General features: G+C 28.6%; 1 protein-coding gene across 4 annotated transcripts in view; it reads left to right on the forward strand.

Moving 5' to 3' along the window:
• LOC129983991 (relaxin receptor 2-like) overlaps positions 1-14,591 on the forward strand; it is a 359,185-nt gene that overhangs the window by 277,268 nt on the left and 67,326 nt on the right. For all 4 annotated transcript variants that reach the window (XM_056093732.1, XM_056093731.1, XM_056093730.1 and 1 more), the window contains 2 exons: positions 9,930-10,001; positions 11,344-11,415. In XM_056093732.1, the coding sequence (XP_055949707.1) occupies positions 9,930-10,001; positions 11,344-11,415 (144 nt within the window). The remainder of the gene's footprint in view (positions 1-9,929; positions 10,002-11,343; positions 11,416-14,591) is intronic.

Here is a 14,591-nt window from a genome sequence, read left to right on the forward strand (position 1 = left end):
TTTCATTACAAAGCTTATTTTTTCATCTGTGGGATTGGATCAAGTAACGCAATGTATAAATATGAAATTCGATTTTGTACTGCCAGTATTATTCTATGGCAGATTTTTCCAAATTTTGGATTTTTATCATCTTTTGAAGCATTTTCCTGTTAGTATACTCTTAACTTTGGGGAAATAACCTTTGGAAAATAGTTATTTACATTACTATACTCAACAACTGGTAAATATTGACACCTTCTTAAACATTTTCTGCACCCCTAAAGCAAATAGGTTTTGTAATTTTTCCATTGAATGCAATCATAATTTTACCGAAGAATCATTCGTTAACTGAAGCAAACAAAATCGCTATTTTTATTCGGTGCAATTGTTATTAATGTATTATAATGTTATTGATGCATATATTCATGATTGTTAATTAATACACTAAAAAAAATATATGCCGGCGTCCTGGCATAGGGGTAGCGCGTCTTCCCCGTGATCTGGGCGTCCCGGGTTCGAGTCCCGGTTTGGGCATGGTTGTTCTGTTGTTCTATCTGTGAGATGTGTGAATGTGCCCTCCTGTAAAAAGAGGTTGTGCAAGCGAATGAGTGATGCGTGAGTGGCAAAGTCGTACTCTTGGCCCTAGTTGGCGCTGCTATAAAAAATAAGAGACGTTCCCCCTCAGGCTTAAATCGCTGTCTTCGTAACAGCGGGCTTGTCAGTGGCAAGTGCCATAAGAAACAAACAAAAAAATATATTTTTATAGCTTCGAAATTAATTTTTTTTCTATTTGTATTTTTTTTTTAAATTTAAAATCCATTTTTTGACAAAAAAATCAGAAATTAAACCAAAATATAAAATCTCAAATTTATTAAAATTTGTCACAAATTTTTTTGGTAAATAAATATGAATATGGACTGGAAACTTGTTTAGCAATCGTGTTTAAAATGTCTGTTGCATTAAATATTGTTCTCTTTGTTATTATTTTTCAAATATGGGATTTTTTTAAAAACATGAAATCCGTATTATTGTACATCCATACTTCCTTTTTGGGAAAAAAAGAAGCTGAAATTTTAAGTAAAAGTTGAAAGAAAAAATAATTGTAAAATCATGATTTACCAGCAAAGCATCCGGAATCGTAAAAACACACATCCAGGGGCAGGATTCGAACCTGCGATCACTCAGTGAATCGGCAATATTTGACCCTCTAGCCTGGAAGAAGGGGCTTAACGTTGATCCTTTCTTCTATTCTGCAATTTCGAGCTCAACGCGCTTAATTCGCAGTTTGGAAAGAGGTGGGGGGTCGCGCATAATAGGACAGACAGTTTTCAGCGATAGCTGTATTTCCTACAGGCTTTTCCAATTGCATATCTTCTTGTTTATTTTTGAAACGATGCTTTCTGGTTTTGTAATCAACCCTCTTTTAACGCGACGTTGTCGAACTCTTGACCGGAACTCATTTACCTTAGCCAGAGGGTCGTTGAAGGCCGATGCCATAACCACTCGGCCATCCTGGACGCGTTGTGATACTTTTTATTCTTATAGCTAGTACTTAAGAACAACTTTTGAAGGAATTTTATGACAGTGCAAGTTATTCTTGTGACAAAATGAATCTATTTGTGCTACTAAAGCGATTCAATCTAATCACATCATTTGTGTAGAAGTACCAAAATTTATTAATTTTTATTTATTTACTTATTTTTTTGCTGGAAATTCAAAATTGGGAAACGATACAAATTTATCTTTACGATCACATATTCATTCAAAATAATTTCACACATATTAACACGTATTGGTTTATTTAACAAATTAAAAGTTCTGGTTATGACCTGCTTGAAAGGAGAAAGTTAATCAAATGAGTGAGGAAACGTAGATAAATGGCTGCTTGCAAGACCCTGAACAGGTCTCTATTGTTCTGCCACGTTACTTTCAGAAGAATATATTGGAGAATTTCGGTTTATTCATTTTTTGAAGCCATTAAATCAAAATAATTTTGCTTTTAGAAGTTTAATAATTGCGTATATCCTTAATGAAGAAGAATGATAAGTTTAGAAATTTGTAATATATCATTCACACAGTAATATTTCGAGTTCGAACAATATTTGTACAACTGTTGTATGCAAAAGGTATTGTATACAAGAAACTATTGTGTGTGATTCTGAATGCGTAAAGATATAAAATAAGATTAAAGTTAAACTAAAGTATTGACACAGAAGTTGCTGCAAAATCAACAGACTTCTGGTTTAAGTTGTGCATTTATTTTTTTAAGTTTGTTTATTGATACAGCAAAATTAAAGGGTGCTGGAAGAACAGAAAAAAACCCCAAACTTTCTGAATTATGATCAATAAAATCTTCGCATGATAAATGCTAATGCAATAATATAAATGTAACTAATATTCGTTTTGTATTTTTATCAAAAATTCGTTATTTATAAATTAGTGTCCTTTGCGAAAGTAATTTTTTTTAAAAAGAAATATGATCGAATAAATTGTATAAAACATTCGTTATGAAACTCTGCTTTCAAATTATGTAGCATTTGAAAATAGAAAAAAAAAATTGAAATGAAGATTTTGAACTAAAATTGAATTCATTTTCATGTTTCAGTAATAATATTAGTTCATTTCATCAAGTAACTATACAATGAGCGTTTTGACAACAGTAGCTGATTCTTATGAAAATCAAACTAAATGGTTACATATACTTTCTAGCATTGCAAAATGTCGCACCTTACTTCAAGAAAAAACAATGGTTTTCTTCTAATCTCTATTCATTATACAGGCTTGCATTATTATAAATTCATTTCTTAGGCCATTTGTCTTACCTTATTTGCTTACATTTAAACATTTAATATAGAGATTAGTCTTTTGAAGTTTTCATTGCGATTGTCATGTTACGGTCGCGTGGAAAACGACCATAACCATCGAATAATATCTAAAATTTATCTCCACGTATTTTTTTGTTTTTTTATGATAACATACTTTACTCTTTCCCTGAAAGATATGCGAATGTTGCCAAAATGGGTATAACAAGTACCAGCGTGGGCCTAACAGTATCAATTTTATTTCAAGAAGTTGCTTATACATAGCTACAGTGGTAATGGGATGTTGATCATCATTTGCTCGATATATATATATATATATATATATATAATTTTCTTCAACATTAATTTTATAGAATTTTCTGAAAACAACAATAATATTTATTAAGGAACGATGAATAATACAATACGAACACAAATACAGTGCAATTCGAAAACAACATAATCACAAATGTAAAATTTTACAGTCACAAACAAAGCCCTATTTCTAAGTCTTAAATGCAAATGGTAAACATGGTACCTGGTTGAAAACCAACAAGGATAAACAACCTAAAACATACCCAAAGGATTTGGAAATTATCCTTTCCTTGTAGAATTAATCTAATTAATTTTTTGTTCTAAATCTGAGTCATGCAAATTTTTATGCATGCATGCATTTAAAACAATCGTAACAAAAGAGATTTAATAGGGTTATTTATTTTAGGCAAGGGATTTTTCTTATGTGAAAATTAATGTTTGAATACTTGGCAATTTCTACAAAAGGTGAAATCTACATTAAAACATACATTAAAATTTCGCCAATTCGAATTCTTTTCTGAGGACCTTGGATCTCCTAAGAAAATAATACAAAACTACCGTCTGTAATTTGAATTGATTTTGCTAAATTCCAAGTCAAAGCTATAGGAATTATTAGAATCATTTTTATATCTGACTTGTTTTAAACAATTAAGAATGTCCTTGACACATATCTTTAGTGATAATAAATGAAAAATTTCCAGAATTTTAATTCATTCGTGAGTTTCACATCTGAAAATATTCTCATTTTTATAGTTATTTTAGTAATTAATATTTCAAATATCACATTAAACTGTATTATAAATATATATATTTTTTGAGTTCCATTGTATACGTGTTGTATTCAAAATGCCATGTGCTCTTCCTTTATTAAAATTACTTTTTTATTTCTAAAAATAATTCTAAAAGTCCTTTACTGCGGTTTCCTTTATTTAAATGTCCTATTATTTAATTAAACACTAATATATTAAAAGAAAATCTTTACTTCCATTTTTAGTGTGAAAATATAATATCATTTTTTTTAGCTAGATTAACTTTTAAATCAAGTTAATATTTTATTCGCATTTTCCTCCTACTTCCATTTAGATAGGCTCGAAATATTAGAGTATAAAATAGATTGTATGAAGGATTGCTTATATTCAAAAATATGGTTATTCTTCACTGTAACCATCGCCCGTTCCTAAGGTCATAAATAATTATAATTATGACTTTATATCTTTTTAGTACAGAAAATTTGTAGGGATTGCAATACCGGTATACCGGGATACCGAATACCGGTATTTTGAGCCATTTGTACAATTTTGTAATACCGGTATTCATAAGTTTAAATACCGGTTTTTCGGTATTTACTAGAAATTTTTAAAATTGTCTCCACTATATGTTCAGGGATCGCGAACATAGAAAAATAGTATACATTTTTGTTTTTATGTTTCCTTAACGGGTGAAATTAATTAGCTAATTAATGGCTTAATTAATTGCTTAAATCTAAATGAGCGAAACATGGATTATCCCTGAAAGAAAATATTGTATCCATAACGACTAATGGAGCAACAATTATGAAAAAAGTTGGAAAGTGGATTGCTGCAAATCAGCAGTTGTGCTAAGCACATGAAATTCAATTAGGAGTAATAGATGTATTATCCCCAAAAAATAAAGAACAGACGAATCCAAATACTGTGGATATACAAACTTCGGACTGCAACTTTGAAGAGAGTAAAAGTGAGAGTGATATTGACAATGAAGATAATGACAATGTAATTGTTGAAGAAGATATTGCTAATGACGATGAAATATTAATCTATCAAGAATTACTTCCTATAATTTATAAAGTTCGAAAAATTGTTAAGATATTTTAATGTTCCCCTATAAAAAAGGATATATTACTAAAATATATACTAACTGAAAATAAAACAGAATAAATGTTAATATTAGATTCTAAAACACGTTGGAACAGTTTACTCCTAATGATGGAACGATTTTTGAAACTGAGAAATCCAATCCAAAAAGCAATAATCGACTTTAACCTGTAAATTATTTTTTCAGATAGTGAATTCGACTTAATATCCAGAACTATATCAGCTCTACTTACAAGAAAACTAACTATTGAGGCATTATGTCGGAGAGATTCTAATAACAGCTAATGCAACAATAAATTTCATGTTGCAGTCACTGAAACAACAGCACACATCACTATCTGAATAATTATATATTACATTGAAAAATCGCACAGAAGAAAGGCATACCGAAATAGAAAATGTCTTATGGTATTTACATAATTGTAATGATTTTAAAAATGAAAATAAAAAAGAAAATAACCAGTTCAAATCTGATTAAGTTTAGAGTATATTTTCTTAAAATTTTTCTACCCACAAACCTATCCACATTCAGAAGAATTCGGTTCAATTATCGAAGATTATGATGTCACTACTGTCGATATTGAAAAAGAAAATTGTCTCTTGAACAAAAATTAGAATTAGCGATAAATAAAAAAAAATTTCAACGAACCAAAATACAATACAGAAATCAGCTATATCCAAAACCATCCGACGAGAAATCGATTTATTTGAAGATGAGGGATTTAGAGGTAAATACTTGAAAAAAAATAATATCGCGCATTGCTAACAGTACCACCAGCTAGCGTAGATGCCGAAAGAGCGTTTTCGATAGCTGGTAATTTTTACATAAAATTACTTTTCAGGCTTAATGACAGTACAATTGAGACATCATGTTTTTTTAAGATCACATTTCAACTTTTTGTAATAGTACCACAAACTGAATAGTGATATTCACACTTTTTTTGTGATTTAAATAAATAAGATGTTTCTTTACTTTTTTGTGATTATATACTGTTATAATTTATAAGTTACAAATTATTTTTTGTGATATTTACACTCACTAACAAAACTGGCATATAAAACAAAGAAACACCTGTGTTTTCTTTCCATTTCTAAAATTTCTAATACCGGTATTAAAACCGGTATCCCGGTATTAAGATTTAAAAAATAGCGAATACCGGTAATGAAATTTTGGGCCGGTATTGCAATCCCTAAATATTTGGCTATTGCTTTGATTACTATTTTTTCAGAAGAAACGAGATTCATCGTTCCCTTCCTAAAAATTATTATTTTCAACATTAAAATATTTATACTTTTTAAAATTTTAAATATTTTTATAATTATTAAGTGATTTTTTTGTTCATTAAATATTAGACTTTTTTCTTTTATTTTTCTCTTTTTGTGATGAGAAGATGAACATGATGAAAGATGAGCATGAAAAGATGAGCATTCTGTGCTAATTTCATAGAATAAATTGCAAGATTTATATTATTTTGTGCTTAAATGACTACAGTTCCTTATGGCCTACTGCTGTGGTCAGAATGTATCTGGAATGATGGCATAAAATAAACCAATTTATCATTCAAAATTAATTGCACCGCTTTCAAATAATCTCCTACGACTACAGTGTGCATCTGACATTGTTTTTTCCAATTATTGAAATATGCTTCAGATTCTTTTTTTGAGAAACAATTTCAGAATTCGTAGCGATTTTTTTTTATTTTAATTATTGGATTTAAAACAGTGAACGCAGACGAAGCAGTTTCCACCGTGGAAATAAGAGAAAAATCTCACGTTCTCATATCAAGTAAACCGAGAACTTGTAAGGCCGTATTTGATTATCTGTTTTGTTACAAAATCACAGATAATTCTGACATTGTGAAAAGATTCACTATCGGTTTGCAATGCCTTTGAATTATTCCTCGATAGTCTTTGTTTTTTCGATATTTCCCATAGTTCTTCATTAATGCCTTTTCTTGCAAATGTCATTAAGCAAGAAATCTCAGATCTGATCGACATATTGACGATAAAACGAAAAGGATGGTTCCCTAGTGCGTGATTCATTTATGACAGATTCGCTTGCTTATTAGCTTTTTGCTTTTGTTAATGTTTTTGTTTTGATAAACAAGTGTCTTTTCGCAACATTTGTAATATTTTTGTCTCAAGAATTAATTTCAATAAACAAATTTTATTGAGAATTCTCTATTTAATTACATTTGTCATTTTCGAGAATCCAATTAGGTAAAAATTCTTATCTAGTTAAAATTGAATTTATTTTCAGATGATAATATGAAATTAATTCCTGCTTTTTTTAGATGTTTATCGAAATTTAGAAATGATTAATAAAAAAAATTAAAGATCATTTTACTTGGGATGAATTTTAATTAAAGAATTCCAAATACTTTTTGAACACAGCGGTAAATATTGCTTTTTTGTATAATTACTATATGTTACAATTTATTTTTTGCTTCATTTTTCTATTCATTGTCAACAATATTCTTCTCTGGCCTACACTGATTTTATACGTTTTATTATTTTGTTGTACTGGCACAGTGCTGTTTACTAGATTTATATTCATTTTTCTTTTCATTGTTATTATAGAATTTTTGTTGTGGAGTTGTTTATCAATAATTTTTAAATAAAAGCTTGAATAATTATTGTTCATTTACATTTTAAACCAAGATGTTTTAATTTTAGTACAAGACGGTCCTAGAAAAATTTTCCCAATATATGAGACCGTAACTGACTTACCGAACGGAATAAAATTTTGGCTCAAGGTATTTCGAGGTATGCGTTGAAGAAAGAAAGGCATATATGAAAGGCAACAGTGAAGCTTTAATTGTTAAGGTAACAGGGACAAAATTTCAAAATTATTCAAATGACAAATACAACTTTTTTTTCATTGGAATATGTTCTCCATAACAAAAAATAACAAATACCATTAACACGATACCTGTAACAGTAAAATCACCAGCGTTAGACAGACTAATAAGAGGAGGGCACGGGGTTGAAATCTGTGATCGGGACGAGATTTAGTATAATGATTGTATACATTTAGAATGTTCATTCATGAAAATATTAAAACGCGATGTCCAGTCAATTTCGAGAAAATGGTCTTCAAACTTTTGGTATAGCTTATATACTAATAAATTAACTCCCTTCTGGATGATCCCAATGGCATGGTTGTCTAGGTAACCGTCTCGTATATGGCAGGTCAGGGTTCGAACCTGGCTGAGATTTTTTTTTCTTTTTTTTTTAAATAATTCTAATTCAATAAAAAATTTACAAATGCTTTTGATTTTTTTATCCAAAAATAAATTATTATTATCGAAATGCATAATAATGAAATTAATTTTTTTTTAAAAATTATAAATACAGATGCACTTTTTTTAAAAAAAATAAAATTATTTAAATTTAATGAACGATTTACAGATAGTTTTAATTAATATGATACTTATTTTTATACAAGGATAAATGATTATTCTTTTAATACTTAAATTATAATTTGATGCTTAAAGGAAAAATAATTAACAACGTAACATTAATAGCTACAGATAATTTAACTTGCTTGCATCATTTTCAAACAATTAATTTTCAAATTCTTGGATTTTAATAATAATAAATTATCAATTCTAACTCAACGAAGCTTTATTTATATCAAAAATTGAAGGGAGCAGCTGATATTTGTTAAATATGTAAGCAAACGTCCCCAACTGCAGTAATCAAAAGAAATAGTAGAGAGCAGGTGTTAATTTATTGAATGCGTAGGCAGATAGTTCATAGTGTATTAAGCGCATACAAAATTCTTCTTATTTAATAGAATCCCCACCTTCTTGTTTAATAGAATCTATAAAAATCCCAGACAGGTTCGAACCCTTACCTTCCATACACGAGACGGTTACCTAGACAATCATTTCATTGGGATCATCGGTATGGAAGGGAAGTTATCAGTATATTAGCTTTAACAAAAGTTTGAGGACCATTTTCTCGAAATTGTCTGGCCATTGCGTTTTATATTTTTATGAATGAACATTCTAAATGTATATTATTATTATACTAAATCTCATCCCGATCTCAGATTTCAACCCGTGCCCTACCCTTGTAAGAGGAACAGTTCAGAAACAATAGATAGAATATTTTATTGTGTTTAACGAATCTTATTCTTGACCTCCTTCAACTGTGAGGACACTTTGCATGAAGAAGATGGTGCCTAGAACCAAATCACGTGCCTCACCGAAGGGAATCTGTGGAACTTCAAGGCTCTATTCGGTCTACCACAGTTGTTTCCTGTTTTATTCTTAATCTGCCTAAGGCTAGTGATTTTCTTGTTACAAATATCGTTCCAACGCTCTTTGTTATTTTTATCTATGGAAAACACATTCCAATGAAAAAAGTTGGTGTTGCCATTTGAAAGTTTTGAAATTTTGTCACTGTAACAATAACTGTTAGAGTTTTACTTTTGCTTTTCATATGAGTTTAAAGCGCATACTTCAAAATATCTTGAAATAAAAAAAAAAATCCCGTTCCTGTGAACGGTTTGATAGTTACGGTCTCATGTTTTTTTTTTTTTTTTTTTTTTGCAATCACTTTGGATATATTATAGTGAGGGTTTTTTTTCCTTCGAAAATTGAATATGTAGGCTTTTTTAGGATTGCTTGTGGCCAAAAATGTACGTTTATGAAATCAGGTAGAATTCTAAATTATGAGCACCCATCATCAACCTGTCATGTCCTGTTCCTTTACTGATCTTTAAATTAATTTTATTTAGATTGTATCATTTCTCAACAACATTACACTAACGCGATATACACATTTATAAAATAGTGTCTTTTCATTTTCTACTCCTTTTTATATTAAAGCAGCCGTAGAAGAAAAATAACTTTCCTCATTTCCCCTTTTTTGAATTTTTGCTGTTTAAAATTGCATTTACTTTAATATCTTAACTCTCAAGAGAGTTATAGCATAAATTATTATGTTTAAAAGTAATTTTTTGTTTTTCCAGGTTATTAACTTCGTCCGAAGTGACACTTCTGAAAACTGAGGCCTTCGGAAATCTCATGTACCTAAAACAGTTGTAAGCAAACATTTTAAAATTTCTTTAAATATTGTGTTATATCATTTTTCGTGTGACGCAGAAAAGTTCAATTTTGAATATATAAGCGTTTCTGTATATATCAGCATATTGAGATTTCATTTAATTTTTTATTACTTAGTAATTTCCCATGAAATATTAATATTTATACAGAAATATTTTAACCTCTTCTTCGCCTTAAATAATTCTATTTTTATGCCCTTAAATATTTATCTCAAGGCGATACATGTTCGTTTATGCAAAATGGGAAATGTGTATATATATAATAAATATTTGAGTACATTCGAGTACTTATAATGAATATATATATATATATATATATATATTTCAATAGTAATTTATCATCGTGAATTTGTTAAATTAAGATCAAAAGTCTGAGATGACAATTTAGCAATTGATAAATTAATTACAACAAGTTATGACCTTTAGAAACAAAATAATATAGTTCATGTTTGCAAACTTATTATCATTAAATGATTATAAGTTTGCTTATGATCATAAGTTTGCTTAAGTAACTTATGATCATTAAACTTTATACTGAAGATGATAAAAAAAACACCAATTCCACTGCAAAGGAAAACTAAATTAAATTAACTACAGGTTTTAATAAAGAATAATATGAAAGTGTCATAAAATTCACATTAAGGCTTTAAAAATATTGTTTCATAATACGAGTTAGAGCAGCCTTCATTCATAGTAGCCTTTACACTTTTTTACGATATCACTTATATAGCAGAACAATTCATCTTAGCTTAAATTAAATCAATTTTATAACTGATATTAAATTTGCGCATGTATATTGCTGTGAAATACATTAATTTAAAAGAATTTCCATTGTTCTTGAAATAATGCAGGGTGACGCCACAAATTCAATGATGTCATTCTACTGAAAAGTAGAGAAAACATGACTAAGAGATAGAAAGAAAAAAAGAACTTTCTCTTCACTAAATACAATTATTTTATTCTCATATTTCAAGAATATTATGAAAGTAAAGTATAAAACGTTTGTGACTTTCTAAATATCTTTAATGCTAATGAGAACTGATCATTAATTAAGAGTCAGTCAATTTCAGTCAATGCCGCCATAAATGTGAAAATAACACCAACGATCCATGAAACCATTATATAGAAAAGTAAAATGTTATTATCATTTAAAAAAAAACGTTTTGCGTGAATCGACTAAATGAGTTTTTTAAAAACACTGAGCAGTAAAGCAAAAGCAGGTATCCAATTCCTTAAATATTTTTTTTAACTGTGCCAAAATTTTCTGTATTTCTGAAGATATGAATATGTAATTTAATTAGTTAATAATTTTATCCTGCAGATATTTGACGAACAATCGTATTTCTGTTATAACAAATGGAACATTTTGGAGTAACACGAATCTCAAACTTTTGTGAGTATTTTTTTATATTTGTATTTTTAATAATTTTTAAAAAAATCAATTTTTAAATATGAAGACATGTACTATTTTATATTACAACATTTTTCCATTATTAAAGATATTTTTTAATTTAAAAATATCGATTCTAAAATTTAATTCATAACTTAGCTTGTTTTGCTGTATTAAATTATAGTTCATATTTCGTATTTCACTAGAATATTTTAATGTTTATAATAAAGCATTTGATAAATTTCTCATTATTTAGAATGAAGTTTTCATGCTTTTCAATAAGGAAAAACCAAGAATATAATTATTTGTTTGAAAAATCTCATTAAAACTAAATATTTACTTTGATGAGCAAAATTTGAAAAAAAAAAAAAAAAAATAATAAACTTTACAAAATAAAAAATCTATTTTACTCCTAATGTGCCCGTTGATAAAGGCATGTTAAATAACTTACTTTTAAATCAAAAATTTATTTTATGTAAAAATAACAAAATACACAAATTATGCTATTTTATTTTTAACTGACACAAGAAGTTTATTGCAACGAAAAAGGAAATAATTACACATTATTTTTGATAATTTTTGATGCCAACGACGCTTTTCATTTCTCTGAAAAGATTCTTTTCCTAAAACAAAACTCTTTATACATTCTAAGAAATTTTTTCTTGTATCTTGATGCGTTGTTTTAAAAGAATAATTTTCTGTTTTTTTATTTCCTTGGCTAAAAATTTTATCGCATGATTCTGTTATCTTCAGAAGATTGTAGAGCATGGTGGTACAAAAGAACAAACGGAGGTTGGAGGATTTTAAATGAATGCGTGCACACTTATGAGTGCTTGCATTCCTTCAGATGAAGACAGTACATTGCCTAAGAGATCGAATTATTTTTTTAAAAATTTTCTCAAACGAAAAGCACTTTTCAGATGTTTTGGGGGATAGGATTTTTTTACAGAAATTTAAAATACTTACAAGCAAATTATGTACAAAAACTTTATTGAATGTACAATTATTTAATCGAATGAATATACTTATAATTAGAACAAAAAACTTCAAATTCATTATATTACAGAAGTTTAACAAAACCTCATATAAAACCGAAATATTTAATTTTTTTTTAAAAAATAAGTACATAAAAGCTGGAATTTTTCTGTTTTCAGCACTTACCAATATACTTAACCCAATTCTCCCTCGAAAAGTAGGAGTCATTTTTATGGATTCATTTGTTGTAGTAAATGTGTGTTTTGTTTATCTTAGCAATCTTTCTGGAGGGAATTTGAAATCTTTTCAATCTTTAATGTGGAATTTTCACTTCGAAGAATCTTCCGCATGACTTGTACAAAATTTTGATTCCTACAGTTTACAAATGAAGCCTTCTCTCTCTCTGTGTGTATGTTATTATATTCCATGAAAGATCTGGTATCTTAGATCAAAGAAGGCTTCTTTGTTTACATAAATAATGGAAATTTTCTTCTTTATATAAACGTCCAATATCCCTGGTTTGACGAAAAACATCAGAATATTTTAAGAATCGCAATTTAAAATTTTTCCATACTTCCTTCAGAGGTTTCTTGGTATTGACGCTTAATAGAGCACAAAATGATAATTTTGTACATTATAGAGCACAAATGATCTCTCTTTCCTTAGACGCCATTATAGAATTTGTTATACAGAAAATATCCTCTTTTTTTCTTGATGTATTGCTTTAATAGCTTTTTTTTAATTAGACAACTGATATTTTCCGAAATATTTGGATTCATATAAAATTTGTTAACGTACTATAGGTAATAAGGATGAGAAACCATATAATACTGTTTAATTTTAAAAAAAATAAAATACTTTATTTTCGAATAAATTTCAGTTTTGATGCTGAGATTTAAAGTGGGTTATTTTACAATATCTGGTTAATTGAACACCATATTTAAATGGAAAGTATTTTCCTTTCAAAATTATAGAAGATTAAAAAGGATTTTAAATAACTTATATTAAATACCAACGATTGTTAGTTCGCTTTCATTGCTTATAAAACAAGATGCTTTGCTTAATTTTGCAAAAATTAAAGTTGATCTACTCTGTTTCTAAACATTTCTTTTGTTAGTTGTTGATGTTTAGTCATGTCTTTTTTTTTATAAAATGCCTTCACTATATTTTTCCAACATAAGAATTTTTTTAGAGAAATATTAATCTATTCTAAATTCTTGATTCTATTTTTTGAGTAGTGACTCGAAAGTTTCTTTTAAAAGAAGGTTAAATATGTGTTCTGTTCATAAGATTTCTGATGCGTACTTAAGAATTTGACTTTCTACCTAAACATTTAATACTGTTTGAATCTCAAGATTTCATAATTTTTTTCGAGCATTAATGATTAAATTATGTATTAATTGAGTAATGCATAAATTTTATGCATTAACAAAGGGAACTAGGTAGGCATGATAGAATGCAAGTATATATTCCTCCTACCATGCCTTCAGGCATGCGTATTAAACAATCCTAACGGGCATGCCTAATATATTTTTTATTTTTCGTAGAATCTGTCAATCATAGACAGACAATCGGAGAGTAAAGAAATGTAAGTAAGAGATGTTGAATTTTCATTACGGACAAAATAATGTTGAGAAAAACTCTATTGCCTTAAATTTTCTAGAGAACATGAAAATTCGCAAATTGAATGGGATACAGCATTCAACAGGTACTGCAGATGCAGTAATGGGCGTCATTTAAATAAAGAAGTGATACAAATATTTCGAAGATGGTTGTATATCATTAAACAGTGAATTGTATTTGGTATATACTCATCATCTAGAAATCAGATCATCATTGACAAAATGAGAACATTTTGATGCAGTTCGTAAAATCACGATCAGAGAACTTGCGTCTGAGACGAGAGCTTGAATATTGGATTCATTCAAGTGACAGCGAATTCTATGGCAACGTGAGATCTATTCAACAGACTTCCGGGGCATAACATAATATTTTCGACTTCAGTCAGCAACAGTGATTTAGGAAATAAAGATTTTACCCAGACCATAGAAATATTTTTCGCCATTACAGGACACACTTGTCTTGAAGGATTGGCGCTGATTTTCACCACAGTTGTTGCCCTTCAGGAGAAGCGTAGACCGGCATACTGAAACGGGTCTTTTCTCATTCTTAAATTTCAGATGCTCCCTTCCCTACTTTTCTAG

Source organism: Argiope bruennichi, chromosome 9 (assembly GCF_947563725.1).
Source record: "Argiope bruennichi chromosome 9, qqArgBrue1.1, whole genome shotgun sequence".
In the NCBI taxonomy this organism is placed as follows: domain Eukaryota; kingdom Metazoa; phylum Arthropoda; class Arachnida; order Araneae; family Araneidae; genus Argiope; species Argiope bruennichi.